We start from the raw sequence: 15,983 nt of genomic DNA on the forward strand, positions 1-15,983 counted from the left end.
CAATCTACCTTTGGTTCTATAAAGAGGAGTTTGGAAAAGTTGATCTATAAAGCAAGATGAACTTTAGGGATGTTCTTATCTGCCTCTAGCTCTATTCTAGACTCCCTAGTCCAGTTACTAGTCTAGTTCTCATTTTACAATGAGAGCCCGAGAGAAGTAACTTATCCAAGATCACATGCCTAGTTAGCAGCAAAGCTAAGATTTCACTGAGGTCCCTTAACTCCAAATACAATGCCCTAAAGTCCTTTCCATTAGGAATATGTTGTGCTTCTAAAACTGATTTAAAAACAGTAATGAAATGAATTAGAGACTGAATTATTTATCATCTTGACAACTACGTGAATCACAGAGAGTCAGGTGGTCACAAGATGAAAAGGAAGATATGAGTTAACGATTACCTTGGACTGAGATCAGGGGGTCCTGTGGTATTGAGGGTTGAAAGGTGCAGCTTCAGGTTTTTCTCCTTTCTTTTGCTGTGTAAATGAAGGTCAGTTTCCTGTTTGGATCTTGGAGGGTTTGAGCCACAGACTCTTATAGGTGAGTGGAAGGGCATGGTTCCTGAGGCTAATTGCTTTAAACTTATGCCCAGATAGCTTTTATTGCTTCCAAATTTCTTGTTGCTTGAGGACGGAACTCCTCTGGTGTTTATGGGGGAAAGAGAAGCAGTTTCCTCTTCTTCTCCTTCTTCATCCTCTTCCTCATCTTCCACTATTGATGGTAGTCTCCTGTTTATGCTGCCATTTCCCTTGGGTTCTGTCTAAATTAGTGAATAGTACAGATTAAACAAGAATGCAAAGCATTCTGCAGAAGTACATTGTTCATGCTAATTTCCCAGTAGAACAAAGTCAATTCCCTTAGAGGTTTATTTCTCATTAAAATTAATATCATTTGGGAGCCTACTGTTATTTATCTGGGAGTTCAGTCCCTAGAGGATGTCCACATCAAACAATCTGATCTTCATTCAGTTTCCTCTCTCTGCATTCTTGCTGCCAAGAGATTTTTTTCCCCTCTTACTTTTACCCTAATTCTTTGAAGTTTCCTAGCATAAAGGATCATAGGTAAAGAGCTGAAAGGGAGCTTGGATATCATCTAGTCTCACTTCCTCATTTTACAAATGAAGCAACTGAGGTCCAGAGAAATTAAATGATTGATCTTTCTGACTCCAAAGCTTGTGTTCTATCCACTACGTTATCTAACTGCTCCTAAATGAAATGATTGACTCAAGGTTATACGATTATGATTGAACCATTATTTGTACCCACAATCTCTGACTCCAAATTCAATGCTATTTGCATCCTATCCCTCCTTGAACAATCTGCAAGAAAGAATTAAAACCTTATTTATTTATACAATATATATTTTTGAGGGTATTAAAGTGATAGTCTTTTAGTGACATTTTACCCTTTTACTTGGGCGTTTTTAGCCACTGAACAATAATAAACCAGAAGCTGCCTAGCTTAATAGAGAGCTGGGTCTATAAATTAAGGAGACCTCTATTCAAGTCTTGTCTCTGACACATACTCTAATTCCCAGTTTCCTAAACTGTGGTTCACGATCCCATATGGGATCTTGTAACTGAAGGCGAGGACTGTGAACTTATGACATCAGTAAATATCTGATTTGTATAACTATTTTATATATACTTATATATCCATAAAAATTTCTTGGGCAAAAAGGTTTCACAAGTGAAAAAAATTTAAGAAGTCCTTGTCTAAATGACTTGTTTAATTTTTTCATGCTCCAGACACCTCTCAAGATGATAAATTTCAGCAAAGAGGCTGATCTGGACCATAAAAGGAATTTCCTCATTAGACAGGTCCTTGTACCAGTGAAATCAGAAGTCTAGTCCATATACCTATGTCTTCCAAAAAAAAAGAAACTTTGGAACCTGACACTGAGGTTTCTATATAGGGAAACCAAACCAAACTATTCAGATTGGTGACGACTTCTCTGTCAATTTTCATATCATATATCAATGTTTGATAGGAATGAATTAAAAATCCCAACTATTATTAGATGCTATTTATATGTCAATCATTGTTTATATATATATATATATATATACACATATATGTATATGTATATATACATATATATGTATACACACATGCATATATATATATACATATATATGTATACACACACTCTTTTATATATATGCCTCTCTTTTAGGACTATTGTGAGAAAAGCCCTCTGTAACCATTCAGAGCTAAGGAAATGTCAGTTTGCACTTGGGTTGGGCCATTTCATTGGAATGCCTATGTTGATACATGAGAATTTATAGACTAAGGTCATCTTCTCAGTAAAAAGGAAGACTTTAATTAAAAACTAAATCTCTGGGAAATGTTTCTCTGAAACTTAGTATGTTTTTGAAAGCAGGAAGGTCATCAACTTGATAATATTGAACTAGCTTCAAATGGTATTTTGACCCTGAATCCAGTTACTTCTTACAGAAATGATGTGTTACACTGATAGATTTTAAATCTGTCATTCCATTATCACTGGATTTCCCTCTACCAAGGTTGATCTCAGTTGGCCAAAAATTAAATAAAGCTTGTAGAGAGATATTAGAGGCTTAGAAAAATTAGCTGACTTGCCTGAGGTCACCCAACAAATAAGGGTCAGAGGTGGGATTTAAGTCATCTTGACCCCAAATCCAGCACTATCCATTATCCGTCATGGCTATCTGTTTTGTTGTTATTGTTCTTGGTATTTGAGTTATGATTTTGATAAGTTTACTCAAAATATAGTCTAGTGAAAGGAGACCTTAAAATGACTTTTCTATTTAAGATACTCAGATTGTGACATGGCTTGGTACTATTAGAAGAAGACATTTGTGTTGTGGATTTGAAATAATATTCATGTATTTCTTACAAATGTAAAGATTGAGAAACTGTACTTGAATGAAACAACAACAACAAAATACTTTTTTTGTATAGACTCCAGCTGAAGCAATTTTTGGTTTTCTAAATGCTAAAAATGATTACTGAAAAATTGTGTTTGCAAAGGTCTAGAGGGTCAGGAGAAATGATGGTGCTCTTTAGATGCCATGAGGTAGTGGACAGAATGATAGTCAGGAGTAAGAAGATCTGAATTTGAGTCTGGCTCATTATTTACTATCTGGGTGGGGATCCTCTCTAAATCACTGACTGGCTAGAATCTGTGTCTGTTGTACAAGTTCCCATGTAGGTCCTCAGTGGATTAAAGGAGGTTCTTGTGGAGTAATATAGAGAACCCTGACTCAGAAAGCTAAAGATAAGGGTTTGTGACCTGGCTCTGTCTGTAACTTTGGACACCCAAAGCTTTAGTTTTCTTATCTGTAAAATGGGGATAGTGATGTTTGCTCAGCCTACCTCCCTCACAAGGGGAATTGCTGTGAGGAAAATACCCTATTTAAACTTTATAGCTGTATAGAAACATATGCTATTATTTCTTCTCTCACATCAATTTTATAAATGCACTTTTTATACATACAAACATACCTGAGAGAGTGTGGATTTGTTTGATAGCCTTGATATAACCTGTAGGAACAAAGAACTATGTTGTTAATGATATCAGAGAAAGAGATTAGGAACTGGAGAGAACATTAAGTGTGGGTGAAGAGTATTGTCTGTTTATTAAATTGAAAACAAGGTAAACAGTCTCTCCCACTACTCACCTGGGGCCACTGGAGCAGAGTTCATTGAGCAGAGGCCAAAACATTCAATTTGATATGACATGCATTTATTAAGGACCTATTGTACTATGAGCCCTAACATTGGGGAGATAAAAGAGAAATGTTTTCTATACTCGTGGAGTTTACATTTTACTGGAAGCGTATGGCACACATAGACTAATAAATGCAAAAGTTACATGAATTAAAAACAAAGTTCTTTTCCAGAGGGAAGGGACCTGTGACTGGCGTAAGAGGCTGAGCTTTGAAAGAAAGTAGGGATTTCAAGAAGAGGAAGAGAGCAGGAAATATTTTTCTAAATATGAGGCATGGAATTGTACAAAGACATGGAGATCAATCATGTACGCTCTGAAAAGTCATGGAGTCAGCAAATAGAACAGCAAGTACACCTAACTAGACCTAGGGTGTGTGATGGAGTGTAATGTTCAGTGAAAGATAATAAATCTGCGAGGACTGGTGAGAATCCGTTTTAAATATTAAATGGAGGAGTCTGTTTTGTGCCAGAGGTCATTTGGAGCCACTGGAGCTTATCAAGCACAGATAGTACATGGCTAGCTTTGTGTAGGGGAAAGATCAATTTGTCAGTTTCGTGGAAGAGAGATTGGAGATGGGATAGAGTGGAGGCAAGGAGACTCGGAGGATATTGCAATAATTCAGGGTAGAAATGATGAGGACCAGAACTGAGGTGAAAGCTGTGAGCGTAGAGAGAAGGGAATAGATTGGATATAAAACTCTACTGGAGTAAATTAGATAAGACACAGGAATTGATTGGATAGTGGCTATGGGTGTGGATAGAGATAGAATTAAAATGCCAAAGTGAAGAACCTAGTTCCTTGAAGGATAGCACTGATTTTAATAAAAAAGGGAAGTCAGTAGAGGGAAGAGTTTTGGAAAATATTTATTGTCTTTGTTAAGATTAAGATATAGTGGGAGTGTTAAATATATTTCTAAAACACTCCAGAGTGGACCCAAATCAAACTGAAATGTAATTGGAAAATTAAAAAAATAAGAATAAATATTAGAATATAGATAATACTATTTTTTTTTCTCAGCCAATATACATCCTAATGGGTGGATGAGAATACTTTGTTCCAATGGCCATGAAGGCAGGGTAAGGCAAGTGCTATGGAACTTATAGAGCTTAATTAGACATCAAAGACCCCAAAGTCATACACTGTATCTCAAATCATCATTAGTCATCTTGATTCTGTCTTGACACTGGACAACGATGACTCTGAAAGAGAGAGTGACTTTGACAAATCAATAAAACTCTGCCCCTTCTTAAATCCAATTTATGAACAAATCAAAAGACATCACCATAGCATTTTATCATTTTTACCTGTCTCAGAGTCCTATGGTGATGGGTAGTGATGAAGCAGCAGGTGTTGATACATTGGGAACCTGCACACAGGTAGCCCAGGCCATAAGGAAGTCTCACTGGAAGCAGTTGTGAGATTTGACAGATCCCTGGGTATCTGAGCAGCCTTTTAAGGATTGTACACCTTATGTGGGGGAGGTTATAGAAAAGGTGCCCTGAACTTCAGGATTAGAAAACTCCTTCAAGCAGTCAGGTTGGTACCTTCTCTATAAAAATCTTAGAAGTACCTAGAGCACTGAAAATTAAACTCCCATATCAGTATGTGTCAGAAGTGGGACTTGATCTCAGATATTTCAAAAAATTTAATAGTAATCCTGAGTATTGACATTTAAATACTGTCTATTTTATACTCACATTTTAAAATTATTGATATTCCATAAAATTATTTCTAGTGACTCCATAGACAAGCAAAAAGAAATGTAAATGCTTATAGTTTTTGATAACCACACTAACTACAAATATTATTATTTATTTAGTAGACAATGTAGCCTGATGAATTTATTTTCATGGTATAAGAAAAATCTGATGTAGGCCCCTTTTAAAATAACCCTATTATTAAGGAATAGGACTAACTCATTTTGTAGGGTAACTTATAGTATACTTTTAATATATCCAGCTATGTTTCAAAAATATGATCTTAGTAACAATGGAAAATACTACATATTTCCATTTTTACACTGAATCAGAAATAAGACCTAAAGAAAAGGTGATATTTTAAAAAATAACAACACTCACATATAAGTATGCAAAACATATTTTGACTTCTTTGCCCAAAATGCTGTGGACCACATATCCTTTTATAGATGGAAGATAAAGAAAATATTGGTATGTAAAAATATTTCTGATATAGGATGGGGTTAGGGATCTCTGATACATATGCATTATTCCATTAAGTACTCTTAATAGTAATTCTCTATGCTTTTATAAAAAGAAAACAAACGAATAATATATTTGAAAGCACTTTGGAAATAAATGTGTTATGTAAGTGCAAGGTATTATTGTTATAGCCACTGAGAATTCCTTATAATTCATAAATGACTAAATACTTTTAAATTTGCAAATATCTTAAAAGAGAAAAGATGCCCTAAAATTGTCTGCTTACTCCACGTTGGCCTGATGACTATGGCAGACAGGGATACTACCCCGTGGTTAAAACACTAAAAAATGTACAAAACCTGCAAAGTTGATTTCAGTCACCATTGGTACATGGCACATGAACATTCTTATAGATAACACAAAATATAGTAGACCTGAAAGACCCGAGAGATCAGGAAAATGCCATACCACTAGCAATACACAGGCACCCATCATGATCAACCCTGATGAGGTAAAAAAAAAATTGATTGTATAAAACTGGCACTGGACCACTCAGCATGGAATGCCCTTATCATAAACACTTTGTTTCAGTATAAAAAATGAAATATATAGTATTATTTCATTATTATAAAGAGCATATTCTTTGAAACACAGCTGCATACATTAAAAGTATACTATAAGTTACCCTACAAAATGATTTAGTCTTTCTTATTCCTTAATAATGGTGTTATTTTAAAAGGAGTCTATATCAGATTTTTTGAATATTAGGAAAATAAATTATCAGGCTACATTGTCTACTAAATAAAAATATTATATACTCTATGAACAAAGCAGAATTGAGTTAACTCAGAAAAAATGTGAAATGTGCAAAGTTAGAGAATCCACCCCAAATGTTCACAGGGACCATTTGTGTCTGACTTCTGGAAGAACAGTCTGAGCTCATATTAGTCTGATCAGCCCCAGTTGGACCCACTAACTTGACTCTGACATAGAGATATCATTTTGGTTCTGTTTGAGAATGAAGTATGACAATTGACCAACCAACTGTCCCCTGTTTCTAATTTGAAGTTGACACTACTGCCTTACAGGACAGGATATCTAGGTGTAAATACCCAAAAGCCAGGTAATTATGTAAGACTGAAGCTGAGAAGAGATGAAGGAGTTTGAGATTAGCATGTGAGAGAATATAAAGAGAAAGCACAAGAGGACCTTGGACAGAGCTTTGGGGGATAGAGGCTTAATTAGTCAATAAGTATCTATTAAGTATTTATTATGTATTAACCCCAGTTAGTATGACTTGGAGGGAGATCCAGCAAAGAAAAATGAGAGGGAGTAACAGAAAAAAGACCCAAGAGATGACCAAATCACAAAAATCCCAGAGAAGAGAGAATTTTAAGGGAAGATGGTGGCCACCAATGGCAAATGCTAGAGAAAGGTCAAGAAGGATGCAGAGAAAAGGCTATGAGGTTTGACTAGTGTTGCCAAAGTAAGGAAATAGTTTCACTCTGTCCAAAGGGCTATCAAACTATGTGTTCCCTTTGATCCAGCAGTGTCTCTACTGGGCCTGTATCCCAAAGAGATCTTAAAGGAGGGAAAGGACCCACATGTGCAAAAGTGTTTAAAGTAGTCTACTAAAGTAGTGGCAAGGAACTTGAAACTGAATGGATGCCCATCAGTTGGAGAATGGCTGAGTAAATTATGGTATAAGAATGTTATGGAATATTATTGTTCTGTAAGAAACGACCAGCAGGATGAATACAGAGGGCTAGAGAGACTTACAGGAACTGACACTGAGTGAAGAGAATAGAACGAGGTGAACATTGTACATGGCAACAAGAAGATTGTGTGATGGTCAACTATGATGGATATGGCTCTTTTAAACAGCAAGGTGATTGATTCAGACAAATTCCAATACATCTGGGATGGAGAGAGCCATCTGTAACCAGAGAGAGGACTGGGAGTACTGAATGTGGATCATATGATAGTATTTTCATGGTTTATTTGGTTGTTTGCTTGGTTTTTTTCTCATTTTCCCCTTTTTGATCTGTTTTCTTGTATAGCATGATAAAAATGGAAACGTATTTACAAGAATTGCACATTTTTAATCTACATTGGATTACTTGCTATCTAGGGGAAGGAGTGGGGAGAAGGGAGGGAGAAAAATTAGAATAGAAGGTTTTACAAGGGTGAATGTTAAACTATCTTTGCATGTGTTTTGAAAATAAAAAGCTATTTTTTTTAAAAGAAGGCAGTTTCAGTTAAGTGATGAAGTTAGAAACTTATTATAAAGGGATGAGAAGTAAGAGCAGAAAAAGTGTAAGTGATGACTTTAGATAGTTTCCCCTCCCCCTCTTTCTTGGAATGTCTAATGAGAAAAGGAAGAAAGAAAAATAGGATGATAGCTTATAGAGATAAATTGAAGGTTGTTTTGTGTGTGTGTGTGTGTGTGTGTGTGTGTGTGTGTGTGTGTGTGTGTGTTTGTTTTGGATAAGGGAAACTTGGATATTGGTAGGAAACTGAGAGGGAGCCAATAGATAGGGAAGTATTGAAATTAGAAAGAGGCAGTTGGGCAGCTTGGATCCATGTTTCCCAGCGATATCACTGATGGTAACTGCAGAAAAAGAGCCCCAAGTAGTACTTGGTTCATTATTCTGCAGCAAAGACCTTAGAGATGAAAGTAGTGGGCCTCGTAACTAGAAGGGAGATATTTGTTATGTGCCCAGCTCCTATTACAGAACTTTGACATACATATTTAATTAATTTTCTTGAATGACTGAATCTTCCTCTGTCAAAACCTCCCTTCCCCAACATTTTCCTTCCTCCTTCAATGTCCTTGGCCTGACTTACTTGTTCATACTCTCTTCCTATTAATTATATTATCTTCCACATTTTCTTACTTTACCTTTACAAAAATTAGAAAAGCAAAACAAATTTGTGAAATCGTGAAATCTTATTTTGACTTAAAATGTATATCTATTTTTGTGACTCTCCCTCCCTTCTCCAACTTACTTAAGATTTAAGGAAAAAAATTATTGTATGCTCATGTTTGCTTTGTTTATTATTGAAAATTCTGGCTGTGGATCCTACATGTGGAATCCTAGATATAGAGATGGACTAGACCTCAGATGTCATTCTGGGAAATTCCTAGTCTGCAGATAAGGAAGAGGAAGCCCAGAGATGTGAAGGATCAAGTAAGAAATCAAGAAGGTAGTAAGTGGTAGGGACAAAATTAGGAATTCCTTCCTTCCTTTCTTTCCTTCCTTCTCACCTTCCTTTCTCCCTCTCTCCCTCCCTCCCCTCCTTCCTTCTTCCCTCTCTTTCCTCCTCTTTTTGACTTCCTCCTTTCTTACTTTCCCAACCTGTGAACAAATCTACCTCCAAACCCAGAGCACCAATCCCATGGTAGACAAGGCCTGGGTCTTTTATTTGAATGATAATTCTGTGTTGCAACCTGCAACCTGTGCACTAAAGGAGTTTAATAAACACACCAGACTGAGTCCTCAGGGCAGTTCAGACCACACCATTATTTGTAAAGGATGTATTAAAAGTGGAAAAAAAGAACCTTCCTTTTGAACATAGAGCGAGAAGCTCTGGAAATTATGACATATCTTGGAAAAAGGCTTCAGGTCACATCTAAATTAGTTTTTGCCTGAATGTGTTTCTTTTATTTTCAAGCAGTGATAAAATAGTACAAAATTAGCATCGTCTTAACTTGAATTAAAAAAAAATAAAAAGAAAGACTCCTGGAGGAAAAGAAAAAAAAAGTCTTCCTAGTGAGACAGACTGAGATTCTGTAATTATGTCAACCTCTCCCTGTTTTTTTGAGTTGATTAGGGAAATCGTTCTGTTATTATTTATACCAGTGTAAGCCTCATTATTGCTGTGCAAATATGCTTCATCAATGTTTAATTTTATCGGAGCAGTCAACCCATTCTACATCTGCTTTGCTGTCAGAATATGCCTTAATCAGAAGCATTGTACACATACGTTTTGTAATAATTCCCCAAACAGTGACAAATAAAACAGCTGAATAATTAAAATATGAAAAATAAAACCAAATTAGAGTCCTGTTGTAACAATGAGATGTTTGATGGGGTTCTCACTTACAGGGAGCTGTCCTGGCTTTTACCAACAATTTAACCAGAAGAATGGAAACTCTTGAAGGGCAGGTAAGGGGTTTTGTAGGTCTCCATAGTCTCAGCCACTTAGCATAATATTGATGCACATAATAGGATCTTTATAAAAACTCACTGATGAAAGTGGCTATTTAACTGCTGAATAGTGACCAGAATGAGTGTGTAAAGTGCTTTAAAAACCTTAATTCCTTAAAGAAATAATAGCTGCTGCTCCTGCTGTTTTTGTTGCTATGACAACAACATTGTAAAAACAGACAACTTGGAAAGACTTGGAAATTCTGTTCAATTCAATGACAAGCCATTATGTTATGGTAGTAATGAAATATATTGTCCAATTTCTAATAGAAAAATGATGAATAAAAAGATGCAGAATGGCACTGAGTTTTTTTTTTTTTTTGGTATAATCAAGGAGGGTATTTGTTGTGCTTTTTGATTTGTGTGTATTATGTCTGTGTATAAATGTATATATATATATGTGTATATATGCATGAGTATATGTATTATATATAATGTACATGTATTCATTTATGTTTTTATATGCATTCATTATTTCTTCCTTCTGCCCCCAACTGATTGAATAATTTTTTAAAAAAAGAAAGAAAATCCTTATAAAAAGACTGAATATTTGTTACAAAGGTTTCCTTTTTTTTTCAGCTGGGGGATGTAGGAGGAAGAGAAAATAACATAAATTATTAATTAAACATTTTTAATATTAATTAAAAATAATTTATAAGAGAAATAACAAATATATATTTGTTGAGCTAAATTGTGTGTAAGCAAATCATTGGGCTAACCTTTTGGAGATTGTTGAATGATTGTTAGTGGCTGCTCTGATAGCATTTTTTTCCTGTGTAGTATGTATAAGACTAAGGCAGGCAGACATCAATACCACCTAAGGAATAAATAACAAGTGTTCCTTGAGTCTCCTTCATTTAAGTGATCCTCTGATACCTCATAGTATGGAAGGGCTTTGAGTTCTTGAAGGCTCAGCCAGTGGACAACAAATTCTGCAAGATCCTACCACAGCTGGAAGGAAAGGTATTACATATGAACTTTGTTAACTGACTCTCTGCTTTTGTTCTGGTGACAAGCCAGACAAGCCCTGCTGAGTAGAAGTTCATCACCATTTTGGCTGCAGAATGATTTTTCAGTCAAAGAAACCCTCAAAGATCAAATTGGTTCAGTTTTGACCTGTGTTCTACAAACCGAACCCAAATGGACAGAATTATAGATCCTTGAAGTGCACAATAATTATAGTTCAGAAAAACCTAATGGGGATCCTAGGAAAGGTACAAAGTATAGCCCATAAATGTCTGCTTGAATGTTCACCCTGTGCTCACTTTGCTGGGAGCAAGGCAAAGATTAGATGATCAACCAACAGGCAAAATGTCTATTGTGTGCTAAGAACTTTTTAAGGCCCTGGGAATATGAAGAAAAAGATGAAACATTTTCTTATTTCAAAGAGCTTCTGTTCCCCTTGGGGAGACAATACAAACAAATAAAATATCAAGTTTATAACCTATGTGCAAAATATTGTCATCAATATTATTATTGTGTGTTAGTTAACATTTCCCTAAATTTTTTTTCTCACAGACCATTCAGTCATGTATTCACATATGCACACAAAATATAGAGATTTATATAAAATAGGTTAAACTCTGTTTTTAAAAGATAATCTTCCAATTTTCTACGTGTTTCACACTTTTTTCCCTCTGTAAGATATGATACAAAAAATAAGGGAATAAGTATAAGTAAATAGATATTTATATTTAAAACACATCCATATTAATTTGATCTTTTTTATGTCTCCCTAAAGTACAAAGCCACTGAATTTGTAATGTCCTGAGCTGGGTATATAGATAGGAAGACCTGAGATCAAATATGCTTTCAGATACTTACTAGATATCTAATCCTGGGAAAGTCACTTAACCCCATTTTTTTTTGTTTCTTCATCTATCAAATGAGTAGGAGAAAATGGCTAACCTCTCCAATATCTTTGCTAAGAAAACTCCTAAAATGGGGTTACAGAGAGTCAGACATTGAAATGACTGAACAACAACAACAGGAAGTGCCCTATTTACTGGAGATGTGGGAAAATCAGGACACTCTGAGTGAAAGAATTATTGATTAGCATCGAATGACTTATTTTTAGTTAGGGGAAAAAAGGAGAGAAAAGAAAAATGATTTCTTGTCATAGATATGGAAACTTAAAGAACTCACCTGGTAGGGATATTTCCAGAGGCAATGACTTGGGACAGATAATTGCAACTAATGTTAATGGAATTTGTACAGTTTCTAGCCCTCACATGGAGCTGAGGTTTACTGTCCCCCCTCCCATGTCCTGGTTTTATTTCCAGTAAAATGGCCCTTCTCGAGCTCGCAAAATCAGCTACTGGGTAATTGTAGCAAAGGACAATGGTAAATTTGACAAGATTTTCCAGTTGCATGCTGAGGATTTGTGCTTCCAAAGCAGGTCTATTGAGACCTGCATTCAATTTGATGCAAGGGGTTTGATCAACAATGCTCCCTCATGCCCTGTTAAAGTTAATGCCCAATGCTGAGTCTGCTGCTAGAAAACTCTTAACCAATTATGTACCCTGAACCAGATGTGGGACCACTGCCAATTCTGAATGGGGAGGTGGTGTACTGGAGAGTTCTGGAGATATGAGACCTGAGGTCAGTTGAGTCTTAATTCTAATTAATTCTGCCAAGCTGTGTGACCTTGGACAAGTCATCTAAAAATGGGAACCATGATACTTTTCTTGCTTCAGATGGTTGAGAGGAAAGTGCTCTATGGATCTTTGAACAAGAAATATCTTCATGGGAGGTATTTGTGGCACAATGCAGAGGACACTGGATTAAACTCAGGAATATTGGGGTTTAGTTTCTATATTAGACATTTACTACCCGTGGTATAGTGGGAAGAGCCCTGGCTCTGGAGTCAAGGAACATGGATTCAAATTCTGCTTCTAACACACTATCTGGGTGACCTTGGGAAAGTAATTTTGTCTCTCTGAGATTCAGTTTCTTTATTTGTAAACTGAGGGATAGTGGGAAAGCATACTGGGTTAAATAAATTGTGATCTTGTTACTTTCTACATGTGAATCTGGCAAAGGCAGCTCGAGATTTTTTTGATTGTGTGAAATTCTATGATGCCAAGAAATCACTTTAGTTTTTGACATCTCCATTTCCTCACCTGTATACCATGGGCATCATAATAGCATAATACAGTAATAGTTCAATGGGTGATCCTGAAGATCAGGTAGAGAATCTATATAAAGTGTTCTAGACACTTTAAAGGACTATATGAAGGTGAACTCTGATGATACTGTCATGTGCAGGGGATGACTATGTTCTCCAAAGGAAGCTTTTTGTTAATATTCTCTGAAATTCTAGTATGCTAAGAAATGACAGCAGCATTGAACAAGCTGAAGATAGTCTCTCAATTAACGACAACCTTCTCAGTGAGTAATTCATTCCTTATAGAGAATGGTTCAATAATAACCCCTTTTTGTTGTTCAGTCATGTCCAACTCTTCATGATTCCATTTGGAGGGTCCTTGGCAAAGATATGGGAATGAATTGTCATTTCCTTCTGTGGCTCATTTTATATAGATTAGTAAACTGAAGCACACAGTATCTTATTTGAACTCAGGTCTTCCTGCCTCAAGGCTTGGAATTCTACCCACCGTGCCAAGTTCATTATAACATATGTATAAACATAAAACTTATATAATAGATGTTACATGTTTATGATTATACATATTATACAAGGCAATTGTATTATTTAATAAGCATATAACCCAATTAAATTGAATTATTATTTAATATTATAGGCTAATATTATATAATCATCACATTTTACATAATTACATATAATTATATATTAAATGCTTATATAATATTAATATCATAATATAGAACATGTATAAATTATTAAATTATACAATGGAGTCTCAATAGTAACCACTACAAATTACTAAGTTATTACTAATAATTAATAACTCACTATTGCTTTAATAATAATTAGTTAAAATTATTGCTTTAATTGTTAATTAAAACTAATGTTTTAATAATAATTATTTTATAGTAAAGGTATTTTAATTGTCAATTAAAACTATTGTTTTTTTTTGTTTTTTTTTTGTTTTTTTCCTGAGGCTGGGGTTAAGTGACTTGCCCAGGGTCACACAGCTAGGAAGTTTTAAGTGTCTGAAACCACATTTGAACTCAGGTCCTCCTGAATTCAGGGGTGGTGCTCTATCCACTGTGCCACCTAGCTGCCCCTAAAACTATTGTTTTAATAATAATTGCTATAGTAGACTTTTTAGATGTTCCTTCTAAAGTACTTCTCTTGGCTTCGTTGTGGAGGTGGGAGACTATATATGTAAATATGCATGAAGCAGCAGACTTTTTTGATATACTGTTAAATTTTGCCAATAATTTCCCCTTTTTAAAACTTCTTTGATATTAGGAATTGCTTACTTGGAAGGAAATTGCTTTCTTTCTTTCTTTCTTTCTTTTTTTTTTTTTTTTTTGAGAAAGGATACTGGAAAATAATTTTAAAATTAAAAAAGCACTTAACATTTATTTAATAATGTGTCTCCTATTTAGTATCAAATTATGTCATTTTGATGTTAGGGAAACATAAAAATAAAGTATAAATAAAAATTCAGTCTGTTTTTTTTTTTAATGGAACAATTGCTGCTGACAAAGCATGTGTGAGTGCAAAGCATGCTACTAAATATAGTCTTTGATTAACTTGAAGTACCAGCTAAGTCTTCACACAGCTTTGAGGTTAGGCAAGGAGACTGTACCTCTCTGAACATCATAATGTCAAAGTTTTAGAGACAAGTCACTTCACATATTTCTGCCTTATTTTTCTCATCTATAAAGCAAGGGAATAGTAAACAAGACTAAATATCAGTGATTATACTAACAGGTAGTATTTTATAAAGCTTTCTAAGATTTGCAAAGTGCTTTCTAAATATTAACTCATTTGATCCTTAAAGCAACTCTGGAAGATAGATGCTATTATTATCTCCATTTTACATATGGAAAAACTGAGGCACTGAGACCTTCAGTAACTGCAATACTGATGGAGAGAAGTCAGTATCTGAAGCAGAATTTAGCTCAATTATTTCTTACTCCAAGTCCATCTGGTTGCCCTGACTTCTAGAGTTTCTCTTAGCTCTCACACTACAGCCCCATATTTGAATCATAAAATCATTTGGGTTGAATGAAAGAATTCTCCTCATACACAAAACTATATCCTGGTTCTGGACTAGCCAAAAGTGACATTTGCTCGAGGCTCCTCTTGGTAGGACTGACCAGGATCCTGCGAAGAGGGTTTTTACATATACTTCCATTCATATAATAGAAGAGTTCCTGGAAAATTACATGAAATACCTTGTAAATAAGCCGACAAACATATAAAAGAATTCCAATGAATTTCTCTAGCTAGAGAAACATCTAAATAAGTTGTGGGAAAGTGAAGTAGAATCAAGATGGCAGAGTGGCAGGAGCAGTGAGCCTGATTTCTCTTCTATAGAAATCTTGAAGATTGAACATTGAATCCTGATGGGGAGATTCAGAAAATATCTAGATGAAGAATTTCTCTAATCCAACCTGGTATGGGGAAACACAGAGGGAGATCTGCAGATACTGGGATTTGGGGTAGGCCAGAATCTCATCTTCAGATCACATCCAGTGCACAAGAAAGACTGTGCACCAGGCCAAGAGGAAGTTCCAATATCTGTCTATGACTACATATCTATAATCTATGTAGATATAGATAGACATAGATATATATTAAATAGTGAGGTATAAATATAGATAGTCCTCCACCAGATCCATATCAAAGCACTGGAATGGGGACAAGTGCCAATTGGCATCTTTGTTGTCTACTATCCAATTCTGGGTCATAAGAGGTCCCAGAAAAAACAAGTTTAATTCAGAAGTAAACAAGTAGAAGCAGCAATTA

The 15,983-nt window shown here is 35.3% G+C and overlaps 1 protein-coding gene across 1 annotated transcript in view; it reads right to left on the reverse strand.

Annotated features, from left to right (window-relative positions):
- Nucleotides 1-15,983, reverse strand: part of KCNH8 (potassium voltage-gated channel subfamily H member 8) — a 384,094-nt gene that overhangs the window by 39,623 nt on the left and 328,488 nt on the right. The window contains exons 12-13 of the mRNA XM_074269414.1: nucleotides 3,483-3,521; nucleotides 399-757 (exon numbers count right to left, since the gene is read on the reverse strand). Of these exons, the coding sequence (XP_074125515.1) occupies nucleotides 399-757; nucleotides 3,483-3,521 (398 nt within the window). The remainder of the gene's footprint in view (nucleotides 1-398; nucleotides 758-3,482; nucleotides 3,522-15,983) is intronic.

The sequence above is a fragment of the Sminthopsis crassicaudata genome, chromosome 5, assembly GCF_048593235.1.
Source record: "Sminthopsis crassicaudata isolate SCR6 chromosome 5, ASM4859323v1, whole genome shotgun sequence".
Lineage (NCBI taxonomy): Eukaryota > Metazoa > Chordata > Mammalia > Dasyuromorphia > Dasyuridae > Sminthopsis > Sminthopsis crassicaudata.